Source organism: Dicentrarchus labrax, unplaced genomic scaffold (genome assembly GCF_905237075.1).
Source record: "Dicentrarchus labrax unplaced genomic scaffold, dlabrax2021, whole genome shotgun sequence".
NCBI classification, from domain to species: Eukaryota; Metazoa; Chordata; class Actinopteri; family Moronidae; genus Dicentrarchus; species Dicentrarchus labrax.
Window position 1 is genome coordinate 9,948,301 of NW_026136703.1, and position 27,732 is coordinate 9,976,032.

General features: G+C 43.7%; 1 protein-coding gene across 6 annotated transcripts in view; it reads left to right on the forward strand.

Annotated features, from left to right (window-relative positions):
- LOC127358496 (AT-rich interactive domain-containing protein 1B) overlaps nt 1–27,732 on the forward strand; it is a 174,110-nt gene that overhangs the window by 105,335 nt on the left and 41,043 nt on the right. For all 6 annotated transcript variants that reach the window (XM_051391654.1, XM_051391639.1, XM_051391649.1 and 3 more), the window contains exons 5-6: nt 13,643–13,943; nt 26,002–26,088. In XM_051391654.1, coding sequence (XP_051247614.1) covers nt 13,643–13,943; nt 26,002–26,088 — 388 coding nt within the window. The remainder of the gene's footprint in view (nt 1–13,642; nt 13,944–26,001; nt 26,089–27,732) is intronic.

A 27,732-nucleotide genomic window follows, 5' to 3' on the forward strand; every position in this document is an offset into this window, starting at 1 on the left:
AAAGTGTGTCCATGCAAAAAAGTTTTGCGTTTCTAAAAGCCCCATCGTTTCAGAAGTCCTGGGCCTGGTGTGTGAATTTGTTAAATGAGTCATTATGAAAATAAGAATTAGAAATTAAAACTCTGAGACATTTCTAAGAAAAATAAGCACCAAAGTGGTTAATTGTCAGCGTTGCACATGTTTAAGGTTTGAGACCTTTTTTGGGGGACTTACAATACAGGACACATCAAGATCTGTAGACTTGAATATCTGCTTTTGTCTTGACAAACTTCCCCTTGTCACACAGTGTGCAGTAAGAAGTTTTCTGTCTGTAGTCACCGCGGCTTCCCAAGCAGAACTGTCATGTCACATTTGTCATCTCTGATGGATGACGTCGGTGTCTAGCAAGGAAGAGTTAAAGAAACGATCCCACGGAAGACACAGAGCAGCTCAAATTCTTTTGGACAAAGCAGATTGACGTGTTTTTGTTCCTCGTACTTTATTCGCTGCCTTCTGAGGGACGGTTTTCTGTTCAGTTGCATGTTTGACGTGACTCGCTCGATTGCGGCAGTGCAGCGGTGAAGTTAATTCAAAGCGTGTATGTGTGTGTTCCTTCTTTTTTTTGCTGACAGCTTTGTGATTTCTTTCCATATCCGCAAATTCTTTTGATTCGCTTGTGTTGTCACTTTTCATGACATTTCTCCATGTCTCACTTTGTTATTTCTTTAAAATGTAGAATCTGGATTACTGTACAGCACTTGCAACAAAATGGCAATGGAAAATGAAATTTTATTATTTTGCAAATCATATCTGAGCGTGCTCTTAAATTGTTCGTAATTGACGCTGCTGAATTCACACATGAATATCTATCATCTATGACTATCTTTGAAGTCATGTGCGTTCTCCAAAATAATCAGTTGATGATACATTTCCCAAATCCAGCCAGCAGAAACAAATGATCCACACAGTGGGATTTAATTGAAATGCGTAATTGCATTGTTATCCACACTCGTTTTCATGCTAATGCGGTGCTCCATACATACGCCTTCCCTGTCAGACAAACCTACACTACACATTAATACTGCGCACATATAAATACACAGACAAAATCTACTGATAGACAGGAAGAAACGCAGACAGAGAACCTCAAACATCAATTTCTGACACTGAAACATGCTGCCCATACAAAGTAATGTAGTATACACGCGTAGATGAACAGACGACCGGCTGACAGGCCACACACACACACACACACACACACACACACACACACACACGCACACGCGCCACACACACACACAAACAGACACACAGCATCCCAAGGCCTCTCCACATCTCGGTTAATCCAAGCCGTCAGTCAGTGCTTCGGGGGCCTGGATGCTGCCGTTTGATTGTAATTGCAAAAACCGGAGGCGGACGAGGGAGAGCCAGGGATGTCGATAGACAGGTTGAGGGACGGAGGGATGGATTCCTCCTGCCTACCCACAAGTCTCTGCTCAGCACGCTGTGTGACTTTGTGTCAGCAGTTTGTCTTGTGCATAGCTAATGAAGGCTCGACGGAGGGGCGGGCTCGAGACTGCTGCTGTCTCCCGTTCGATCTCTCCATCTCTCTATCCTCTGGTCTTCAGCTGAATCCCCGACAAATGAGATTTTGCCTGAGGTGGATGGAAGGCTGGTGCGTGGAGCAAGGCCTCTGTCTGCACGTCTGCCTGTTTGTTAAGAAATCTCACAAGCCATACAGGACCCGGAGGTTTTTTATCCTCCTAACCTCCCCATTCTTCTCCCCTTGCCCCTTTCTTTAGCCTCCTCTCCCTTCATTCTGCCTCTCTCTTCCTGCAGCTCCGTCTGTCTCGTCATTTAAGATGGAGGCCATAATAACTGGCACTGAATTGTTTTAATGAAGAAACAGCGGGGGGAGTGGGAGGGAAGGGGAAGAAGGAAAAAGAAAGAGGAGGAGAGAGGGAGATCGGGGAGGAGGAGGAGGAGGAGGAGGAGGAGGAGGAGAGGGCAAGGGCATCCAGGCAGACTGAGCAGCAAGAAATTGGAGGGATGGAAAAAAAAAAAACTATAGACGGGAGTGGGTTTAAAATGAAAAAACAAAACAACAGCTTCTCCAATTAAAGAAGTTTTTTTTTTCTGTTTTGTTTTGTTTTGTTTCTTTGGTCATGGACAGTCAGTCACACTTGCTTTTGTTGAGTGTGTGATGAATTACACCCCTCCACTCCTTCTCCTCTGCCTTTGTTGTGGTGAAGCTCCAGCCGTTTGTACCTCCTACAATATCTTGCGCTGTGAATTCTCCATGCCTGTTTACCAACCAGGGTTCTTTTGAACTGGCATAGAGAAATGGCTTTTTGAAAAGTCTCTTTGATGGTGAGCCCAATTTGTTTTCACCGCTAAAAAAGTTTGTTTGAACGCTCTGAAATGTGGGCTGACGTCGATGCCGGGGCTTGTCCTGAGAGGGCTGCTGCCTCCCTGTGTGACTCTTTCAGCATATACGTGTGTGTGTGTGTGTGTGTGTGTGTGTGTGTGTGTGATGTATAACCCAGCTTGTATGATTCGATTAACCAGAAATAAGAATGTCTCTTTAGTGTAACATCAACCCAATGTCTCCCTAATTGTCTGTCTGTCTGTCTAAGTAAATGCAAACTCATTTAAACACCCAAAATTTGGTGGAATAACGATGCAATATTTAGACAACTAAATATATTCATTTATATGTAGGGAAATCATTTTTTACACTTCTCTGCTGGAAGGTCAAAGGTCAGGGTCAGCTAACATATTTCACACGTTACTAAAATAACCTAAAACAAATACAGTACAATTATTTAGACTGTTACATGTGCTTTTGAATATAACATACCATAGGTAGTTTTGCCACACTGAGTCAGTGTTAGAGAGTATAAACAGTGTTGCCTGCTGTATTTTAGTCCAGATAAGAATTATTAGTGATAATAATCATACTGTGATGGTTATATAAATGAAAGAAAACAGAATTAGTAGCTCTTTGTCACTTGTAAACATAGCTAAAGCCAAAGCTCCTTGTTATTTACAGTAATGTCAGAAGATTTTCCTTCTCTTAGTCTAGTTTGAATTTTCCATGTGTGTTATTTCTAAAGTAGATCCCACACCGTACTGTGTTTCTCCAAACACAGGAATCATCTGATAGGTGTCTAGTTCTCCCATATGGGTCAGCATCTCTGTAATATGGGCTCTTTTTTGGGGTAAGGATCTAATTACTTAACAAGTTGACCCCATTTCATTTCAGATGTTTCGGATTTCGTTAATCATGGGGAGTACATTTCCTTAATCACATGACGTCATCACGTTATTCAAATACAATAAGATAGAATCTCAAGTTTGACGGGAAGAACAAATGAGTGTGAACAACAGAGGTGATTGTGATTTTATGCATCCTCCAACTGAAAGACAGATTCAAAGTCAGGCGTTTTATGACACAGTAATTCTTAGGATACACAGATCACCACCAGATATCTCTCAGAACTCCACCAATCACATTATTGATCAGTGGCAGGGGCTGATGGATTACTGAGGCAGACACACTGACAGGCGGCATGTCCAATGGGGGAAGAGTTCTGCATCGCACCGATCAAACCAGACCCTTAAACCAGACTCACCCCATCCCACCCCACCCCACTCGCCTCCCCTCCCTTTCCTTCCCCCTTCTTTTGATCAGAGTCATTTTGACAGTGATGCATAAGTCTCTGCAGCACAGGGCTGGCTGGCTGGCAGGAAATGCCACAGATCCCCCGAGAGTAGAGGAATGGGGGATTAAACAGAGAAAGATACCCCCTTAAAAAGAAGTAAAAAGGAAATCAATGCTTCCTCCCTCTGCGGACAGGGAGAGCTGTTTAAGGATGCTGCCACTCTTGTGTTTTCTGTAGTCTTTTCTCTTCAAAAGAGGCTTTTTTGTTTGTGTTTAAACTCTGCTTTGTTTCAGGTTAGTCTGGTCTGCCCCTCGCCTGCAATAGACTGAAGTCCTATGTGGAGGTTAAATCGAAACAAATCATCACTATCATCCCCTGTGCTGTCCTTGCCTCCCTCCCCATTCCCTACTTCCAACTCTAACTTCCTTTCTTTACTTCTTACCACTTATATCAAGGAGAAGTGAATGGCACACGTTTCATCTCTCCAAAGCGACGGTGGGCCTGAAACACCACAGAGGCAGAGCTGGCTAACATTGAACTGGATTGGGTAGAATAAATACAAAGGCAAGAGGGAAAAGAAAGCAGCTGGGGAAACACAAAAGGATGGAGCTGCAGATGGGAACTAACCTTGCCTGGGTTTCTCTGATGTTTCTTTACACACACTCAGACACACACACCTCCACCGCACCCATTACTGTCAACCCCTCTTTCTCTCTCGCTTTCCCTCTCAAGTCATCCTTTTATTTGTCATGTTCAGAGGACAGCACCAAAGCATCTGAGGAATGGGAGGTTACAGTGTATTAAAGGAAATGTTGTTTCACAAAAATGGTCATTCCCCTTTCAGCAGGAAATACAGAGGCTACGCAGCAACAGCACTTCAAAGCTGCCCAGAAAACTTCCCATGAAACGACTTTGATTTTCTGCATCTAAAGGGGACAAGCAGGGGATTTTCCCCCTGGTGTCTCGTCGCAGTCTTTCTCTCGTTGTTCCTGGCTGTTCTTAACATTGTGCATATAAAAGGAATCGAGTATGAATGTAATAGCTCTCATAAAGGAATTGCAAAAACACAATCAAGTTTGTTGATAGGAAGTCCACAATTTTGGAAGGAAATTAGGATGCATTGCATTGCATTGCATGTTAAGAAATCATTCCTACATTTACTAAAAAAATCTGATACCTTTGGCAAATCCACACAGAATTGCTGGCACGAAAATCTAATTCATGATTGACATTCCTGATCTTGAACCCTTGAATCTGGCTTATAAAAGCAGTGACACTGAAGAGGATGTCATTATTTATGTTTTTTAAATGGCGAGCAATTAACATTTGATAACATTTGAGAATGAATGGCATCCTGGAATGAAACCCGTCATTCATGTATCACTTTTTATGCTATTAAAAGTCCCTTACTGACCCATTTTGATGAAAGATCACACAGAAAGAATGTGTTGGAGGCAAATAGACTGAGCAAGCCGGTACGTGCAAATTAGTGAGAAGGGGCAGCGGAGAGGAGGAGGAAGACAGGGAGCATTAGAGAGAACCAGAGAGAAGTTAGACTCTTGTTTGGACGCGTTAGTTTGAAGTGAAGAGGCTGCAGTTGGGTGGACTGTCTTCCTGACACACACATACACACACATACATCCAACACCACACACAACCTCTCCCCCCCACACTCCTCCAATGGCCCTGTCGGTGTGCCAGGGCGGGTGATTACCGACGCTCTCCCCCAATTATGGGCTGATTATTCCGCCGCGCTCTAATTGACTGGGGAGATATGCAAATGGCTGTCATTTGGGATGATAAAGGATGCGGGTGCTGGATGCCCCCTGCATTATTTAGCCTCGGCTGTACGCAGCGTGAAGGATGTGGCGTGCGCTTTAATTGCTGAGGAGAGAGAGGTTAAGCTGAACGAGCAGCTGAATTAGAAATGAGGAATTTGGGCCCTTTATTTATTTCTTTATTTTGCTCCTCTCCTTCCATCTCTCTCTCTCTTTCTCTCTCTCTCTCCCTCACACACACACACACACACACATACACGTATATACACTCTCGCACACACTATGTCATGCGTCATTTTTTCAGCTCTCTCTTGGGTGAGTGGAGAGGTGAGGAGGGGGTGGATGGATGGCAGGATGTCATGCTGGAATGCCATAAATAAAAACATTAGTGGAACCAATACGTGCAGAACAAATGGGGTGAGTGTGTGCGTGTGTGTGTGTGTGTGTGTGTGTTGGTGTAAGGGGAGGCGGTGAGTGGTCGGCTTGTGCATTAAAAACTAAGTGTGAAGAACCTTTGCGGACTAATGAAAAAAAAAAGTTTCAGCAACAGCTCAGACAATAAGCAGGCTTGGCCTGTCTCCTCTGCCTCTGTAAAGCTGCCGTTTTAAATGAAAGCAAATTTAAATACACATATCTGGGCAGAATACCAATGACCTAACTCGCTGTGTGAAAGGTCGGACTTGTGGGCGGGTGGAGATAGAGTTTGTTGCATCTTCGACTTCAATACCTGATCGCACAAAGAGGGCCAACCTCCATGTTTATTTAGCCACTTAAAGGATGATGGTGGTTGTTTGAGACAACTTTGCTGTCGTTGCTGTTGGTGCAGAAAACAGTGGGGGGGCATTAAGTGAATAGGGCCCACTGGCTAAGTACTCCTAGCTGCTACAGCTTGGCACATTATCAGGGGGAATCGGAGTGAAACTCAACACTAATCCCTCCGGTTGGAGACAAGCAGCACCAGATTTGGGCGTCTTTAACAGCTTAGGGGTAATAGGGCCTCAAATGTCCCTTTCAATGTGGCCCGCCCCATATCTCCACATTATGAGAGGCTTAAGAGCTGGGGCAGTTATCACTCAGTGAGCCCCCTATCTTACAACAAGCAATAATTGCTAATGCGGTGGAGTTACTGTTAGCATTATCACTAGAGTTAGTGAATCTATTGGAATCCTGAGACAGGTGTCCTCATGACTGTTTGACCCTCACGCTTGACTCTAGGACAGCAGAGTTTTTTCACCTCAGTGCTGATGGTGAAAAACAGAGAGAGCTTTCTTTTCCTCTTATCGAGATGCTGCGGTATTATCAAGAGATTGTCTGGGCTTTGTGAAGTGTGCAGGAGCAGAATTGAAAAGAAAAGCACAATTGCTTTTCAGTGCTGCTGTGGCTCTCCTCTGCACAACTTTGGGAAGCCCTTAACAGTTTGTTCTTAGGCTGCTTTTGTTCCAGATAACAAAAACAGAGAGAGTAAAAAGACTGTCTTCAATGATGTAGCCTTCCAAATAGTGCTGAGTGGTTTTCAAATCACAAAATAGTTCCTCTGTAATCATAAACTGCCATTCGTTAAAACCAGCATTTTGCTCACTAATATAGTGTTGTTTTCAATGAACACGGTCTACGTGCAATTATTTCTCTGCGTAGTAGCAGTTGTTCATTTCTATGCTAACACTGTGTCTACACAGGAGGCGTGAGTTAGCAGAGCTGCCTCAGTGCTACATGTGTGTCTGCGCAGGACATGTTCAGACACAGAGTTGTAGGTCAACCGCATTGTGGAAGCACTCAGAGCCCAAAACCCCAATCCCTGTACTGTAGTTATGGGCATAAAATTGAAGAAAATAGGCATGGCACTCAAAATATGTAGACAAAGAAACAAAAATAAGTGTGGTCTTGTGTTGCTCAGTATCATGGAAGTATCACCGTGAGCATCTGGGGTGTGAATCCTGCTCAGACCATCTACACTAAACATGTGTAGTCTAAAGCACTGTAAAGACCTCCCTTGGCTTAAAACCAAGGTCTTGTTGAATACTCACTCTTTTGGTGTGTATAAGTGCAGCAAGTGCAATACTAAACATGGACTATGTAGACCTACTGTAACGTGCAATAATATCCATAATATTGTTGTCCTGTATTACACTGTGTCCTCATTGCTGGTCTTGCAGGGTCACTATGTAGCATCTCTGAGTTGTTTCTAGGACAAGAAGATAGTGTGCCACCTGTGGCAGTCTTGGGCAGACTTAAGTGAGAGAGAACTGGAAACTTTAGGCACTTGAGATGGGAATGACTTCTGCCTCCAAGCTCGTGACACGACACAGACATTCATGGGCTGGCATGCTAGCATATTTAAGTGCCTGCTGGGTGCTAGCCCGAAGCCCACAAGGGTTTTCGGCAAGCCTGAGGCATGCCAAACATTTCCCCTTGGTTTGCAAAGAGTGCCCTTGCCTGTATTTGGAGTCTCTCTTCCTTGTGCCTCCTCTCGTCGCTGAGGATTTCACTAAAAGACCCTCAGGAGGTGGCAGAGACTCTGCTCGAGAACTCTTATCTGCACACACATTTACATATCCCAGTCTGCACACAAACACACGCTTTATCTAGCAAAGACTTACCCTGTCAAGGCATGTTCGCACATTCCTGCATGCAGTTGTTAAAGCAGATGTGGGGATTTACAGTACTGTGTGTTAGCAAGAACATTTTGATCAGCATTTTATAGTGTAGCGCTTAAATTCTCATCATTTCTATCAGTTCTCATCATCATCACCAATTATCATCATCCTTCCAGCCTTGGTAGACATTCCAGCTGATTGACATCAAAAAAAGAAATTATGGTGTGGGTGTTGTGTTAAATATCCCTCCACTAAGTCTCTCTTTCCTTCTCATTTCTCTTCTTCTTTCTGTACTTAATAGCACTTAGTGAAGGGTATTACAGTTGGTGCTCTACATGGGGCGTCGCATTAAAACCCTCTTTCACACATACACACACGCACGTTCAGCAGTCCATTTGGATTCATTTGCATGGCATTTCATTTGGATTTTGCCTCAATCGACGGTTTGGGGGGAGGATAAAAAAACATCTTTGTGTAATAGCATTTCCTCTTAGTCTCCAGTGCACCATAAAGATAGAAAGCACAGCGGCCAGAGCCGATAAATGAGTGCAGTGCTGCCATGAGCAGACCTGTCCCTCAGGCCTACAAACGATAGCTGTTGGAGTTAATTACAGTTTACATCATCATATTTACCCAGAGAAGAGAAACAGAGATTAAAACTTGCCTCTGAGCCCACTGAGGTGTTATTTCTGTATATACTGTACCACAGTGAAGTGGAATACAATCGTCGCTATGTGTAAAATTATAATGGATTTTACTCTTGACCCATGAAATCATAGGATACATATACACATTGGTAAAAACATCAATACTGTACAGAAGTGTACATGGAAACATAGCATTAAAGGTTCACATTTTTTCAAGTCTTAAAACAACACAGACTGGGGCGCCCTTGTAGCTCAACGGGTAAAGCTGTCCTTGTTGCAGCAGCCATAGGTTTGAGTCTGACCTGTGGCCCTTTGCTGCATGTCATCCCCTCTTTCTCTTTCTCTCTCTCTCTTTCTCTCTCTCTCTCTCTCTCTCTCTCTCTCCCTTTCCTGTCACTCCTCAACTGTCCTATCTAATAAAGGCTAAAAAAAGAAAAACACAAACAGTACTGACCTACCTATATGTACATAGAAAGGTCATTGTTTTCGTTGCGACTCTGAGGACTGGCTATGAAGAGATCCCTTCTGAACTCAGTTACAATGTAAGAGATGGGGGACAAAATCAACAGCCCTCAGTCTGTTTAAATATCCTAAAGTTCAGTCGAAGCTAATATGAGGCTTCAGAAGTAGCACTTAGTCATATCAAGTGGGTATCTTCCAAAGTTACAGACTTTTCTATGGCAAACTTCCACCTTTGTTTTTCCCCTGACAGTGTTTCCTGGCTCAGTTGCAGTGGAGGGATAGTAAAATAAATAGGGAATTTTGCACTAAAAAGACAGTAATTTTTAACAACTTGATTTGGCTTAAACAGATTGAATAACATTTAGAGGGGATCTTTTCCAAGCCAGTATGGAGAGGAGGAACCATCACAGCAACCAATAACTCTTTCAATGTATATATGTCTGTATTGTTTTAAAGCAAAATGTGTTCTTACCCTTTAATACTGACCGTGTCCATACATTTGTATATATTCAGACAGCAAATGCGTAATATGGGACTACAGGCTGCCTACACAGATGCCCAAAACCCCCTGCTGCTATGCCAACTAGTGTGTGCTTAGGTGGGGTCTGGAGACCAGCAGGTGGGAGGAGGGCATAGTAGGAGCAAGAGAGTAGACCCTGCAGCATGAAAAAGTACCATTATCCATGCACTAGTATGAGCACAGTGCTGTCAGGGAGCTAATACAGTACCAATTCTATTTTCCTCTCGCAGATGTACTTTTTAATTTTTCAAATGGTAATCGAGTGAATGCAACCTATCAATCAAATGTCTAGGCAATCATTGCTGTCAAGTTATAAAATCTGTAATGCAAAGTCAGTCTTTGGTTCTGTGCAGTTTCGAGCCATAAGAAGGTTGTTTTTGAGTGTCAGTGCTCACAGTACTCAGTTGCTATGTTTGAGTTTGTGTTTCAGGCTCTAGTTAGCTGGCTAGCCATCTGGTGCAGAGCCTTCAGCCATACCATCCCTCTGACTGGGGCAGATAGAGAGAGACAGAAAAATAGATACTAGACGTGTGTGTGTGTGTGTGTGTGTGTGTGTGTGTGTGTGTGAGAGAGAGAGAGAGAGAGAGAGAGAGAGAGAGAGAGAGAGAGAAGCTAGTTTCTCTAGTCGCACTCCTTTCCTGTAGCCCACAGGAAGCTGCAACCATTGGCTCCTCCCTGTCTAGACAGAGAACCCTTTTCTCACACACACTTACTCACACACACTCACACACACGCTTGGTGCCTTCTACCATAGCAACTTTGATTAATTCCCTGTGTGTGGTGAGAGGAGACAACATCAGCACCATGGTCAGGGGAAAAAGGCCCACAGTCTGCTGGATGTGACAGCTCCCTGCTTCACACTGATGCCTTATACCCTGCTGGTGTGTGTGTGTGTGTGTGTGTGTGTGTGTGTGTGTGTGTGTGTGTGTGTGTGTGTGTGTGTGTGTGTGTGTGAGTGAGAGTGAGAGCAGGTCAGAAGTATGAGTGAGGGATGGGATGGGTGGGTAGTGTCTGTGTGTCTGTGTGTCTGTGTGTGTAGCTTCATCTGTCCCCTCGGCCGCATCAGTGCTCAAGCATGTCTCGCTGTGACAGCCCAGCAGCCTGTATGCCTGTCACACACACACAAACAGGCACACGAGACGAGAGAGTGCAGGCAGGCACCAACACCAGCGAGGTGAAGGGTCACGAGCGACTGCCTCTCCAATGTTGTGTGAAATGTGTAGATGGCAGTCTCGGCCCATTATGTGCGTATATGCAACTCTATGTGTGTGTGTGTCTTGAGGCAGGAGGGGGGCATCTCAAAGTAACTGGTTATTATCACCTCAATATTTTTCTTATTATGACAATTACATGCTCTAGGAGCGAATTAAGCGATACAGGACGCCAAGCGGGAGTGGTTGACAGCTATTTGGAGACTCAATGCACAGAGCAATTTGCAGCCCTGAGCCAAACAAATTGGATTTGGGCCACTTTGGATTGGGGCCCCAGATTGTTGGGCGTTTGGATCGTCCGACCGCATGCCTGCCTGGCTGGTTAACTGGCTGGCTGGCTTCGATTCTTTACACATGACTATGTAGTAGACAGTTAGCCAGGTAACACAGTGCTCCGTGGCCCTTGACAAGGATTAAGTGTACATGTGGAGGAAGGGTGTATGTGTTGATAAATGCATTGTGAAATGACTTTTTTTTACCGTAGTGTTTTAGCAACCATAAGTTACAATTATGGGTTTATTTGGTATTTACAATTGACAGTTTTATAGTCTACGGGTGTTAAGCTTTCCCACCATTTCATGTTATGTATTGCTACTACTTTTTTGGTCTTGGGCCACACAGCTGTGCTCAAGTGTGTGTATAATCCAAATGAGCCTAACAGCCTCTAAACGAATTACTGGTACGCATTTTCCCACCCCTAAACTGCCACTGGAAAAGCTGGCAACAGCACCCAATTAGGTGAAATGCAATTATTCCCATCCATTCACACAATTAGCCTGTGGGTTAACAACCTAGCTGTACATCCGGCTAGCTGTCGGTGTTTTGGAAAAGCCATTGCCATGGTTACACCTGCTCTCATGGTAACCCCCCCATGTCAAATGTTAGCACCCGGGGCAGCCAGTCATTCTAAAATAACACATTCAGCCCTATTGGTGGAGGCAGCGCATTACATCACTCAGCTCAGAATACTGGGTGACTTGATTGGCTGAGACAGGGAGTGGTACCACGGGTGAGAAAGAGGGGGAGAGAGGAAGAGAGAGAAGAAAGCGAGTGCCCCATGTGCTCAGTCGAGCGAGGGTAGATAATGCCAGGCGACAGACTGGCAGGCTGGCAGAGCGGGTGGGCACTCACAGCAGCATGATGGAAAACAAAGGCTTTGTGTGTCACCGCCGAGATCGCATTAACCAAAACAAGCAGCCACGGACCGACTGCCACACTGTCTTGGTTGTCTGTTCCACAGGCTAAGCCATGCATGGATAGAGAGAGATCGAAGACGCCTGTCTCACTTTTTATATGAAATAACATGGTGCTAGGGTAATCAGAAAAAGTAGAGTGCCACTGTTGACACTGAATCGACTGTATGACAGAGCCGCATAAATTCAAGACAAATGCCATTTTTATAGTCACAGCATTCCAGACATGCAGGGTTTGGCATATATTTATAGTGTTGATTCTTGTGTTCTAGTATGTTTAACTTTTTGCCAATATTCATTATCTTTTAATTTGACTATTTTCCTGAAGTAACTGAATCTGTTGTGCATTTGGTGAGACTGCTTTCACTGTCGCTTTTACAGTCTGACACACATGCAGTTGTCCAGTAACATATTACCATATTACACTAGCATCCACACTTCTGCTCAGACATCTGAAGAAATGATCAAGAGTACTCGTGTTGAGTCTCATTTAGGTGCAGAATTACTGTGTATCTGTTTTGCATGTGTACCTACAAAATGTGACAGCATTTTGAGACCCCATATTAAGCTCTAGGTGACACACAGTTAGACACATATCATTCCGTGGTGACAGTAATGGTTGCACAGGACTCAGGTGGGACAAGCTGGGAGGGTCAACAGGCCTGTTATAGCAGGTAGGATCAGCTGGCATACACCCACAACTCTTCCCCTTCCTCCCTAAGCAGGCACCAGCCAGGAAGCCAGGGTCACTTACAGGTGACTTCCCCCATATTCAGCTACAGCTGGGGCACAGCCGCTGGTCTGTGAACGTGCGTGTGTGGGTGTCCAAATGTGTGTGATGTGTAGTCAGGAGGCAGCCATCACATTGCATCACATCACATCACATCGGGTCTTCTCTTTACCTCTGCCACTGTCTCTTTTCTATCTTTCGTTGTCATCTTGCTTCCTCCTGTGCTCCACACTTTTATACAGTTAGTATTCTGTCAGCAGTATTGGTGGGGATTCCCTCGAATCAATTCAGGAGGGGGAGGACCTCCTAAACACACACACACACACATACACACACACACACACACACACACACACACACACACACACACACACACACATTCACACAGTCCTCTGTTCACCACAGGGAATGAAAGCTGTAATATGAACTCACCCTTGGTCTGAATGAAAGCCCATTACAATTCATTTTCACCACGGCAGCCAGTGTGTAGCAGTGGCTTCTTCTGTGGGTAATGTTTTTGCTCTTGTGCCACGTTAACCACTGTCACCACAACTGCAGAGACTTTATCTCACTGATTACACTAGGTCACAGAAAAGTCAAACACTGTCTGTGCATGTGCAGAGGGAACTTTCAACCTTCTTTTTTCTGTTTTTCAAGTGCATTTTATAGATGATACAATCTGGTCCCTCAGACAAACAATCATATTTCAAGTGAAATAGTTGCAATAGTGCTGATTTATTGTGACATATGATATTTACCAGAAAATGTTGCTTAAGCTCACGTTTAAATTTGCCTCCTGCTCTCATCAAATGCTTGGGTGAGCTTCATGAATACTCACTGTATGTCCTTTTCTCCCGTTTCAGGATCTGTCCGGCTCGATTGATGACCTCCCCACTGGGACGGAGGCCGGTCTGGGCTCAGCCGTCAGCGCCGGCGGCTCCTCCAGCAGCAGCAGCAGTAGCCAAGGGGAGCAAGGGGGGGCAACTAACCAGGGACAGTCCCCCTTCTCCCCTCACGCCTCTCCCCACCTCCCCAGCCAGAGGAGCGGGCCCTCTCCCTCCCCTGTGGGTTCGCCCGCAGGCTCCACTCAGTCCCAGCAGTCACGATCAGGCTCTGGACCCATCTCTCCCGCCAGCGGACCCCCTGCCAACACCACGGCACAGGGTAAGGTTGCTATTAGGTCCTCTGAAAGTATGTGCACATGCATCTCGATAATCTCACTTTATCTTGATGGAAGGTGCAACTTGTAGCTTGATAACTTTATTAGTTTAATCACCACAAACAAACAAGACTATCGCTGACAAGATTTGCTGATGGAACCAGACACTACACTGCATTTTACATCATGTACCACCGCGTTAGATTCCCTGGGAAATTTGCAAAATTGCTTTACAGCTTAAAGAGAAATTGCTTTGTGCCACCAAACAAGAGACTGCTGTTTGAAAGCAAATGAGAAAACAATCACAAACATACCCCAGTCCGTGATGTCAAATGAGGTGTGTTGCCCTTGACAGATAATGAAAAATAGCTGCTGTGACATCACTGATTTGGGAGTGGCGAGATGTTTCAGTTTCCAGTCCTGTGTGACTCAGTTTTGATGTGCTCTTTGAAAGTGACACTTACAGCATCTTTCAGGCCGTACCAGTAGTAGACTTGTTGCTGCTCTAAGCATACCACAGTTATCACACCCACATTTCTGGCTGACCTTTCCGTTTATTTAGCTATTTAAAGACCTAAGCCTGATTTCATTTGTTTTTAAATATGTGCATTTAAAGAGGATTTTAAAAAGGTCATGTAGAATACTGACCCTTATGCAGAATAGGTATACATGTTTCCACAAATAACAGCATTTAAATGTAGTGTGTTTTTGCTTTGCAAGAGTATATTTCAGGGATAAAGCTTTGGCATTACACCTGTCAATAACCAGACAAATAGATTGGACCAGACAAAAACAGGGTTACAGCAGGGGACCTGTGTTTATTTGCCTTAATCATTGTCTTAATTGAATATTATTGCCCATAATAATTTTGTCCATGTAAATCTAACCACTGAGACTTTTGCTTGAGTTTTAGGTGAGCAGGGTTTGACCTCTTTTTAGAGCAGTCCAGATGAACTGTACCATTAAGGTGGCAACATCCTGGTTTAATAGCACCTATTTTCTTCTCATCTCCAACTCACTGTATAATCCATCCAGATCAATTTTCATTCTGCCAGTTTGGACAGAGGATGAAGCTAGGTGCACACTGCAGCAGAAGACCAAATAATATCAATCCAGCATGTCTAGACTTTGATATCACTGGTCCATTTGAAATCCTAATTCAGACCGCAGAAGATATTACAGCTTAGTGCGGAGCACTTCATGGAATATGTCTCATTCATTTTCTTCACACAGTTTTTGTCCTTGCATAGGAGGGATTTGTTAAGTCTTTGATCACAATGTTGTAGAAACACGTCCCTACATTGCAATGGAATTTTAATAAAGTTCATCTCCCCACTACCTGTGGATTGCACAAGTATTTCCAACATTTATGTCCAGACAATATTTCCTCTCCACTCTCAGTGTTAATGAATTGAGACTGACTGGTAGTGGAGGACCTCCCATCTGATTTGTAGCCTTATCTAAAATATGGCAGGCCAAACAAGACACAAACAGGATTATCAGACAATGCACGGTGTGTCTGTCTGTCTCCTGAGGCCAGAGCAGAGCGCAAATAACCATTTAGATAAACACTGAGCATTATAAACAAGTGTGGATTTGATTTGCCTCAGACAGGCGTGTGAGTGTGTGTGTGTGTGTGGGGGGGGGGGGCAACCTGTTCCCGCCTGGCCTCCCCGTCATCCCGCCACCCCTCTGCACCGACTGCGTGGCTGATGGGAGCATCGGCATGTCTCAGACGTGTCAGTCACTCTGACGAGGCGGGGCAAAATGTCTTGAGTAGGATCCTGACGCCAGCTCCTCCTCCTCCTCCTCCTCCTCATCCAAGCAGCCGCTTACCAGAGTGATTGACGCTAATGAAAAACTGGGACAGTGGTTTTCTTGGCGCCCGTGCCAAGAATCATGACGAGAATCCGGAATGAGGCAGCAAAGACGAGAAGCGAAACCGATCGCTGGGACGTGATTAATAAGAAAATATTTTAAAATATTCCCCGTGCCAAATAAATGGTGATAAAGCGTGGAGCAGTGAGTAACATCTGGCATGTTTTAGAGGCTGCACTAGAATCAGTTTGAATTAGATCAAGGAGCAGCCAGCCTAAGAGAGACACAGGAGAACTAATGTGGTTAGCACACATCTGATTACTAACGCTCTCCGCTTTCTAACACTTCATCACAAGTTAGGACACTTTGGTTAATGTTGTCGTTTTAGTTTGGTACAAGTCAGTGAGGAGAGGAGGTAGCAAGCGACACTGTGTATTTAACTTTGTGTGTATGTGTGTGTGTGTCTGTTTTTTTCCTGAAGTTTGTGTCTTCAGTACTTCTGTTACTTCTACTGCTATAAAAAAAAAACATTATTCATTATTAAAACCAGTTGTGTGAACAACAGTGTCGTCTAAATAAAATAAGTACGACAAACATTAATAAGCTAATTAATTAGTGTGAAAAAATTACTGTTTTTATCTGCAGTAGTTTGAGCACCAATCAAGAAAAAGTCAAAACACAGCACATCTTGTGGCTGCTTCGCATTCTGGTTCATTAAGGCTACTGTCAGTGGAGAAAATGGAATTGCAGGCTATATAATTGATTCTGCTCCTCAACTGACATCAAAATCCGTTGTTTACATTGATGTTTTAGGTGTTTTTTTTAGGTATTTGTTATCCTATTAAACTCCATTATAGCTGTGCTGTATATGTCACCATATGATGTCACACTGTGAGTTTTATCCACACAAATCCAAAGAAAACACAAAGAAAATTTCCTTCCAATACAAACCAAATCCTGTATTTGTGGTGCCAAAGTGTGTGTTCTAGTGTATATGTGTCTGTGTTTATACAAAGGTGTACCACGTTTAAGTATGCAAATAGTGGTTTAGAGCTAAAGGGTATTACAAAATGATTGTAAGGAAAGGAATGTCATCCCAAGCTGTGTGTGTGTGTGTGTGTGTGTGTGTGTGTGTGTGTGTGTGTTAGTCTGTCATCGGTCAGCCTCACTCGGTGGAGTGATGTGACATGTCACACAGCTGAGCACTCACGGGACACACGTTACCCTTGACAGCGGTCAGGGGAGAGCAATTTCATCATGTCATCCTTTCACCTGGCTGTCAAACACACACACACACACACACACACACACACACACACACACACGCACACACATACACACAAAAAAAAATAACACAGAAGTCAGGTAAAGCATACATAACAGCACATGAGCACACACACCTATGAACAGTTATTTCATGGTTTAATGTGAAACATATATGGTCGCACATATAAATAACCTATATATGCTTGCTTGTTTTGATGAGTGACAGTGTTGTGTGCACTGGTGTGTGTATGTGTGTGTGTGTGTGTGTGTGTGTGTGTGTGTGTGTGTATGTGTATGTGTATGTGTGTGTGTGTGTGTGTGTGTGTACGAGAGAGGGAGAGTGAGAGTGAGAGAGGGGTGGGGGACTGACAGATTGCCAGCCCATCATACACCCATACACTTGCACAAATCTATCTTGTCGGAGCTCCACGACACGCCTGTGATTCCTTCGTCTCCTCACTTCTCCTCTTTTTTCTCCTTCCTCTCTCTCTCTCTCTCTCTTTCTTTCTCTCTCACTCTCTCTCTCTCTCTCACACCCTGCTCTCTCTCTCTCTCTCTCCGTCTCTCCATGAAGCAAATCCAATACACTGTAACATTATCCGGGCCTCGCCTTGCTATTTGGATTCTCTCCCGGAGCCAAAAAGGCACACACAGGGCCAAATTGATTTTCCTGTTGCGCTAGATTTGTGACAGTCGAGCAGAAATCACATTGCTCAACCGCCAACCTCCCCCTCCTCTTCCTCCACCTCGTATGCACACACACACACACACACACACAAACAGGCTCATGCACACAAACCCCCTTCCTCCCAGTGTCTCTGAAGCAATTCAGAGCGTCCTCAGAATATTTTTCTCCTTCCATGAGACATCGGGGACGAGACAGGCAGACATTCGTCTCTCATTCGGATGGATGTGGGGCTGAATGGACCCGCTGGCTTTGGAGCTTCTATCACTGACTGCAAGCTGTTGGACAAGTGTAGAACACAAGGTCCTGAAAAAGTTCTTCAGTCCCTAAGTTAGTGTTGTCCCAGCAGCCACAAACTCCATCAAATATCACGTTGTGTGTATTTGGCTTTCTAAAACTCTGCATTTCCTGGATATTTCTAAATGTAGATAACATACTGTTTGCTGTGTGGTTTGGAGTGTGTACATGAGCTGGGTGTCAAGTTGTCGCCAGGTTGACAACCTGTCAGTATGGCGTCACTTCCTGTCAGCCTTAGTGTGGCTGTCCCCAAAAAATGAGTAGAAGACATATCCATTACCAGACTGAACCTGATACATACTAAATCAAACATCACACGAACATAGCACAGAAACTCAGTTGTCATCAGTTCGGATCACTGTTGCTGATAGGATGGAGTTGATAAGGCGGAGAGATGTCTTCTGCTCTGCGAGGTAAAATCCCACAAGAAATTTCAGTGTCAACAAAATATACTGCAAGAAAATATACTGCTCTTTTGCCTTTTTTCTGTTCTAAAAGCAGTACTCAAGGAAGCAGGCTTTTTGTTCGTAATCACCTGTAGATGTTCAATTGTGCTAAAATCTTGTAACTATTAAGGCCGTAGCCATGCATTGACCCTGCGTGCCATATAGAAGCATTTGTATTTGTTTCTCTTTCATTTATTCAGGTTCTTCTTTTTATTCGTCACCCGTCTGTACATATAGTATACAGTATATACAGTAGATATATATATATACAAATATTCCAGGATATTTATATATCTATACAAATATATGTATAGATTATTGCACAGAGAAACTTTGGGTGGATTTCTTTCCATTTGTCTCAGTTTGTATCTAGCAACGACTGTTTTTGTTGTTATCACTAAGGAGATACTTATATCACAACAAATTTTCCCCAATTAAGCTCTGTTTTGTTAAGTGATAACTGATCATTTTAACCACTTAAAGAAATAAGTAGTAACCTCACGTCCCCTTCACCATGCCAATGTGTGTGTTTGTTTTAGACTGGAAGGCCTTAACGAGACAAAGTAAACTAGATTTGCACTGTCTGTATTTATGCCCGTTTTCAGATCTGGTCTGTGTTTGGTGGTATTTTCATCTCTCTGTGTGGGCCTGTGTTTACACATTTCTGTCTGCGTGTCTGCCTTGCTTTGAGGGTCAAACCGCAATACTTTTCCACATTGTGCAGCTACTAATTGACACAGAGCACATCCACACTCCTTCATGGCCCAGCTCACACTGTCTGCTGCAGAAAATCACAAATACTCATCTCTCCCGCTTACATTTTTCTCTCTCTCTTCTCCTCCGAGGTCCAGTTAACAGTGCCTGCCTACCCTTCCCTCCTTCACCTCTCCCACCCCCTCCGCCTCTCTCCTCCCCTCCCTCTTCCATCTCTCCTCACCCCTCCAAGTTTTTATTTTCTTTTAAAGAGGTGATTGGAGCTTGCGGGCGAGCGCTCAGGAGAGTTTAAGCTGTGTATCTGTGCTTCGCTTCTAGTGCTTCCAGGGCCGAGAAAGGACAGAGAGGTCAGGGCGAGTGGAGGAGGGAGAGGGGAAGGAGGGATAGATAGAGGGTGGGAGATAGAGAGGGTGAGAAGGCCAGGCCTGTCCAGATAGTTAGCTTAAGGGTCAGTCCCAATGAATCTCCTCCAACTGGCTTTACATCCACTCTTGTCCTTTACATCGTCCCCCAGCGTAGCCTGTTATTTGCTTTCAGTTTAACATTTCAGAAAATATGTTTCTATCTCTAATTATGATAATGAGATATATTAAAAAAAAATTGCAATGGTGCTTTTTCCACACTGAGGTCAAAGGTCAAACACAGATGCCTGGAAGGAACCAGAGTGATGACCTTAGATCAGGATTGCATGCATAAAAGTGGCCATTTTTAAAAACAATGTCAGTAAACGACTTCCCAGACAAAAGAGAAAAACAAATTTGCAAGCTGCAAAATATCAGACCAGAAAAGACGCCGCAGGGACATTCAACCAAAATGTTCTCCTCTGTTAGTGGTGTAAGTTATTACAAAAAAAGCAGTGGAAAAGGGTGGTGGGGTTGAGTTTTTATTCGACTGTATTTTGCAGTGTGTGGAGCCGGGCGAGTTTTCTAGTCACACCACTCCCTAAGAGGCTGCGTGGTGGGAACACTGCCTCTGGCTGTCCCTGTCCCTCTCTCTTTCTCATTATTTTTATCGTGCTCGCTTTCTCTTATGTTCCCTCTTGTGTCTCACGTTCCCTCGTCCCCACCCTTTCCTCCCCATCTCTGTTTGTCTCTGCTGCTTTCTTCGCTCAGAGCGTTGCTGCGGCGCAGGCCTCCCACCGAGGAACAAGGCTGAATTTTCCATCCACATTTCTGCCTCTGTTCCTCCCTCTCATTTCTCCACATCTCTCCTCCAGCTCTCTTTCTCCACTTCTGTCCTTTTTTCCCCCCATCTTCATCCCCATCCACACACATCAACCTCCCCTACCCCCCATATATCCCCTACTCCCACATGCCTCTGTCTCTTCTCCTCCTGATGGCTGCCCGCGTTCAAAGCGAAACTGCAAAATGCCCTCCCCGCAGACATTATATTCACAAAGCACACCGTCGGCCAAAACAGGGGAAAAAAATAAATAAAAATGGCAGCTGGCTTGCTGCGTTAGCCGTTTAGAGAAATCCCATTCTAACTCTGTCCGACTGGAAAACCCTAACCGAACCCTAACAGTGCGCAATTATTTCCCTCCCCAACACCTATTTTCTTGCTTTCTCTCACTCCATCGCTCTCTCTCCCCCACATCCCGCTTGCTGTTTTTTAGCTTAAGCTGCAGTTTTGCTTTACTTACAGTTGCTACTCAGCATTGGAAGTAATGAGGATCTTGGGAGAGCGCTTGTTTTGCGAGCCACTGCAGGCCTGCGCTCGTCCCCTACAGGGAGAGTTAACTGGCATTAGCCCCCGGCTTGGAGAGGCATTGACTCGCACCCATTGAGATCTAAACCACCATTATTGGAGCCCGCTGTTTATCTGCCTCTTTCCCCTAAAGACACGGCAAGAAGGGGATATTACCTTGGTGTGTGTGTGTGTGTGTGTGTGTGTGTGTGTGTGTGTGTGTGTGTGTGTGTGTGTGTGTTTGTTGGGTGGTGCAGGTGTGTGTGTGCATTTACAGCCTAAGGGTTGTATTAAGAGATGGTGCTGAAGCAGCCCTTTCTCTGTATTCTACACCAGTCTATTAGTGCTCACCGCCGTTACCTCACTTTAGCAAAAATGGCCCCCACTGCTCCAGGGGGTCGGTATTTGTGAGAAACAGTTAGTTTGTGTGTGTGTGTGAGAGAAAGAGAGAGAGAGAGAGAGAGAGAGAGAGAGAGAGAGAATGTGAGTGTACATGTAGGCAAGCAAAGGCATCACTGTGTCTTGGTGTGTACATATATCTGCACACCCTAACAAGCATGTACACTCATGTCTGCTAATGCACACCTTCCTTTCATCTGCAATTAATAAAAGTCTTTTCATTGACTCTCAGGTTGACTTTTCTTCATTGGCATTCACACACACACACACACACACACACACACACACACACACACACACACACACACACACACACATCGTAGACACACATAGCTTCTAAGTTTAATATTACCAGGGCCCTGAAACAAAACAGAAATATGGCCACAAGTACTCTCCCTCGGCTTTGAACTTCCCCAGCATTTGCGTTTGAAACCCTGATGAAAAAAGCTTCAAAGACCACACTCCCTCTCTTCAAAGGAGACTCAGGGTTGCCTCGGCAGTCCTTGCAGAGGAGAAATTTAAAATGTGTATTGGGTTTTTAGCGAGGAATATTATCTCCAAAAAATGCAATGAACTCCCATTACTTTTGGCCCTGCTGCCTTGTATCATGGGGGAAGAGCAGAAAATGGATGTGCTCGCTAAGTGCCTTTTTTACAAAGAGGAAATTACAGTTATTTGACTCTTCTGTGGCATTCCGAAAGAGCATCCTCATTCTACATATCTTCCTGTTTGCTCTTGGTCTTCATGCAGCAAGTCCCATCTTTCTAAAACTCCATCAAAAAATCAGATCTGTTCATCTATAAAGCTTATTGGTCTCTGGTAGGTCAGTCTTAAGGATAAACACTTGCACAGGTGCGCTCTCATGAATGACTTGTGTTTGAATACCTGCATCTAAAATCACACATTATTCGGCTACCGAATCCATTCTTTATATCTAGTTATAACGGATATTTCATTATTTTTCAAAGCACTGTTCCCATTTGTGTATATTTGTGTACGTTTAGATGTGTGAGTGCTCAGCTGGGGACTTGTGGAGGTGTAAATTGAAGGCCGTGGATAAAGATGACGGCTGAGGGAAAGCAAGATATCACAATGCCACTGATTGCCACATGTGCTAATTGTGTTATAGAACACCTATGGGAACACTAGCACTAGAAGTAATACACACAGATCTAAGCCAGCATGTACACATATTTAAGCACTGAAACTTACATAAGATATTCAAAAACAACAACAATGAACACAAGTATCCAAAAATGCATATATACTGGCCTTTATGTACATATAAAGTTACGTATCGTACATAGTTACAGCCAGCTTACTAATAGATCATCTCAAATATTAAATCAAACACACTCACTGTCAGAAGAAGATGCCCTGATTGGTGGCAGCTTTTCCTTACTGTTTATTTGTTTTACATTTTCATTCATCGCTAGAGAAGATGGCCTTTTTTCTGTGGACCGGGGAAGATATACAGTCAGCTCCTGCTGACATTTAGCTCTCTCTCTTTCTCTCTCGCAGCAGCACGTGGAGAAGAACTGCACGTCAAAGATTTAGCGTATGAATTATTAATGGTAGGGATTAAACGTGCCAGGACTCACTGTGGAGCCTGTTTGTTTTATTTGGACGTAATTATTTAATGGCACCTTGTTAAAAATGATAGTGTGGAGAGAAGAAGAGAGGAGAGAGGAAAGCAAGGGAGGAAGTGAGAAAATGTGAGAAGAGGCTTTGTTTGGACAGTAATTGGTAGTGAAATAATTATGAAGTGCTCCGAGTTTCACTCGTTCATTGCAGAGAAAGAGGGAAGGAGGGGTGAGGCCTTGTCAGACTCAACTATAGTACCACTCCTTTCTCATCTGTTTTTCAATTTCCTCTTTCTCAACCAGGATCTCTGTGTGTCTTGTCATCCTCTCTCTCTCTCTCACTCGCTCTCGCTCTCTCATACACACACACATGCACAAACGCACACTCGTATGTCTTTGCATTAATGTCATCTGATCTCTGGTGACAATTTACATGGCTATGTAGAGAGAGTAGTGGAGCATGGAGGGCACTGTTCCTATTTGTACCCTCATAGTGCCACACACACACACACACACACACACACACACACACACACACACACACACACACACAGTACAAGCTCCTGCCACCACCACTCTGCCATCCAAACAAACAGAGTCTGACAGCATAGCTGGTGCCTGGCATGCATCCCTGCACACACACACACACACACACACACACACACACACACACACACACACACACAAGGGCTAGCCTTTATCGTAGGGTCCACCACCATAGTTAAAGGGTTCAGTAAACTCCTGCTAGCGACTTCATCCTAACTACCCATCCACCCATCTAATTCCGTGCTGCAGCTACATCTGTCCCTCTGGCAACAAGTGGCCCTGACCCTCTACTAGAGGCTTTAGGCTCCTCCAGTCAGACACGTAAACACATAAACAGTGTTCATGTACACACTGATGCAGAAAGCATACGCACGACAGCACACATGCAGATTGGAGGAAGTGTTTTCCTACACATAGCTGCATACACACACATACCAGTGGTGGAAAGTACATTTACTAAATGACATATAATTTGAGGTACTTTTATGATTCCTAACTACTTAATACTTCTACTGCACTACCTTTTAGAGGGAAATATATATAATATATGTATTGTTTTTTTGTTTTATTTAAGATTATCTTTGGGCTTTTTAATTGCCTGTATTTGATAGAACACCTTAAGAATGACAGGAAAGGGGAGGGAGAAAGAGGGAGAGAGAGAGAGGATGACATGCAGCAAAGGGCTGCAACTTGGAATCAGACTTGACAGCTACAGGATTAACATAGATTAAACTCCTTATTATATATATATATATATATATATATATATATATATATATATATAATTAGGGCATCAATAGTAATATTCAAAATATAATACATATACTGTATATCATAATAATCATTCTGAAATGGACTACTGTGCATAATGAGTACTTTTACTGTGTTTACTTTTTGTTTCTTGCTACTGCTTGTGTAGTTATTTTTGCTTGTAATCGAGTATTTTAAATTTTTCTACTTCTACATAAGTAATAAAGTATTTCTTTCACCGCTGGTACACATGCACATTGAAGCACGTAGCTAGCGTTTCTATTGTTATCCCAGACTTTTTCTAACGTTCGCACACTGACGTTTTCCCTTCCCTCCCACCACATGGTGACAGAGTAACTTATCGAATATTCCCTCTTTGAAGCAGCGCCACTGGATCTATTCATGTGTGAGGCAGGGGTTCTCTATGTATGTGTGTGTGTGTGTGTGTGTGTGTGTGTGTGTGTGTGTGTGTGAATACTTCAGCACATATGTGCCTGTGTGCTCTTACGCGTGTTTCTTTGTGTGTTAGTGTGTTTATTTACACTTGTTTGTCCAATTACTTTTACGTCTGCGTGTGTGCGTGCTTGCATGTGTGTGTGTAGGCAGCCGGGTGTATGGACATGTTGTTTATGCAGTTTTATGCAAAGCAATTATGTTGACTTAATTGGGTTTGTTTATGTGGAGAGTGTGCCACCTCCAGTCATGTGTTACTGCTACCGTGGACAGACACATAGCACATACAGACATACGCACAAATGCACACACATTCCTCAAAACGACACACTTTCTACTGTGTGATTGAATAATGTGAAGTGTTTCCTTTATAATGAGAGATATATATTCACTGTGAGTTTGAAGAACACTGTTGCAGCAAAATTGTGTAAATACAGTCCTCCTGTACTCCATAATGTATCATCCTGAGTTATTTTGGCCACATATTCCTATTTTATTAATAATTTACTTTACATTTAAAGTGAACATATACAGTTGTATGGCGTCACCTCATCCACAGCAAAGTACAACCAGCGCGGTTTGAAAAAACAACCCGCTCTTTCACTTGTCCTTCCCTCTCCTCATTGTCTCAGGTCTGAATCCAAAGATAAAAGGTTAATTTGCCATCCCTCTCCTTCCTCTAGGCTAAATCAATCCACCATAGTCTCCGTCTGCCATTGTCCTAATCAGACTCTCAACTCACTATTGGATTTCAATGGAACAGGCACAGCCCAAAGACCTGCACAACCACCTAATCAATGAACCTCAAATGGCTCTGGTTTTCTATAGGGGATCGCTCTGGTTTTAATGCTTACACAAGGAAGAGGCACAGGGTCCAATGACTTGATATGTCCTCTGGAAGTGCATTTGTCATTTAGCTAATAGTGAATCACAAACAACTTCATATATAGTGATTGTGCTCAGCTCTTGGTGTGCCGGTAAAGGCTGAATCTGGCATCAAACCCTCTAACCTCATCGCTTGAAGCTAGAGAAACAAATCCAGGGCAGCCTCAATCGAAATAAAACCTCCGGTTCACTGTAATACTGATTACTCATTGTTTTTCTTTCTGCAGTCAAATGGGAGAAAACTTTTTGAACGAGGTGACTTCTGTGCCACTGAAAGAAATTCAGAGAAAGACAAAAGTGGTCCTTCAGTGCTTTATTGTTAAAACAGTTCCTGAAGTTTACTTCAATTTTAAAGCAAATCAGATGGGAACAAGATATAAATCAATTTTCCATTGACCTCGCTTTCATGCAAAGAAGGGAATTCAATTTATGCAAAACATTTTCTTTTAATGTGGCAGCTTTTGTTAATGACCATGCTGAACCTCTGAAAGCCAGTGTCTGAATCTTCATGTCCTGACTTCATGTTGTTTTGCAGGTTCCACTATGGCCCCACAGAACTCTGGGAATGGGTCAGATGGAGCCCACCCGCCAATCCCCCGCTCACCTATGGCTCAGGAGAGAGGTATGTGCGTATGCGTTAGCCACTGGCTAGCATTTGGTGTTTGGCCTTGTCTGAAGAGAGAATAGTGAAGCTTGTAAGCCTACAAGGAGCATACGGATGTTAATGTTGTTAGAGTGGAATGCTATGTGTGAACATACTTGTATGTTTTTACTTTAGTGAAGCTTGGTGGCTAACAAACATTTCCATAGAACACCTAATGCATTACACTGTAGTCTCTGTTTGTGAGTGAAATAGTTTCCATAAAAGATTCCTGATTGTACATCACACTCAGATTAAAGAGGCTGTGTACTTAGAAAGTCAAACGTTTACATTCTACACCAGTGGGGGTTGCATGAAGAGTAGAGACCATAACAATGAAAAACAGAAATGGTATGTTAACAAAGCTCAGAGAATAGCGCCAACAGTGGTTGTAATGAAAGAATTTCTCTGGGAACAAGAGCTCACGGAGTGCAATACTTCAGCACTGAGATGTAAACAAAGAATATGGCTAGTTTGGCTCAATGCAGGACTTTGTTCTGCTGTTCCAAAATGACTTCCTTTAGCAAGTATACCACCCACTTTACAACTTTTATATTTCTCTACAATCTTGCAAAATATGTGTTTAAAACCAACTTTTTAAACACATGCTGGATCAAATTATAGCTGTAGTTAGTTGTTGTAGTTTAGGATGAGCAGGTGCGCTCACACAAGCACACACAGACACGAGGATTTAGCCTTGTGCTTAATTGTTCGCTAACATGGGTCATGGGAAAACCATGCTCTAGTAAATATGTAACAGTAAACATTCAGTCAACTTATCCTGGACTTAGTTCAAATCAGAGTGTGTGTTTTTTTCATACAGCCACTTCATTTTTGGCTACAACTTGCTGCCAAAGGCTTGTAACATGAATGCTAACCCACAGGCCACATCTGCCCGCCAAACGGGAAATTGTTTCCAGCAATTATGGCCACTTCGCGAGTATTACTAAAAACAGCAGAATTGCTCATGAAAAAAAAAAATCTGCATCCACACAACATTGCAAAAAACCAGGATGTAACCTTAATGGAATGACTGTGACTGCTCCCTCTCTATCACCCACTAAAGAGCAGTTAGCATCAGAGAGAGACAGAGGGAGTGGTTGGATGGAGATGGAGAGAGAGAGAGTAAGGGACTGTAAAAGGTTATTTCCCAACATGATGAAATAAAGGCGGAGATTTAATGCCGCTCTCTAATGCCTGTAAACCTCGAGCCCTCCCCAGCCCAGTCCAGGAAAACATAGCGCCGGTTAACAGGGCTGGCTGTTGTTTTCGCTGTTTCCCTAGCTAGGATTAACCCCCCCCAACACACACGCCCCACTTTGCTCAAGTGCCTTCCTCCCTAAGAGCCTCTCTCCACTCCTCATTTCCATAAATCCGCTGAATGTCCCTTTTTTCCCCTCACTGTCTCTCGCGTGCTTCACCGGCTGCCTGTTGTTGTTGTCCGGCTGAGAGCTTCCTTCACTTTGCCAGAAAGAGAGACAGGTTTATGTGTATGTGTGTGTATGTTTATGTGTGTGTGGATAGGGAGAGGGAATGAAGCAGAGAGAGAAATCCTTGAATGTGTTATTTGCTTTTAGCACTGTCTGCACAATGTTCCTCTCCTCATCCATTTTCCAGGCAATTTAA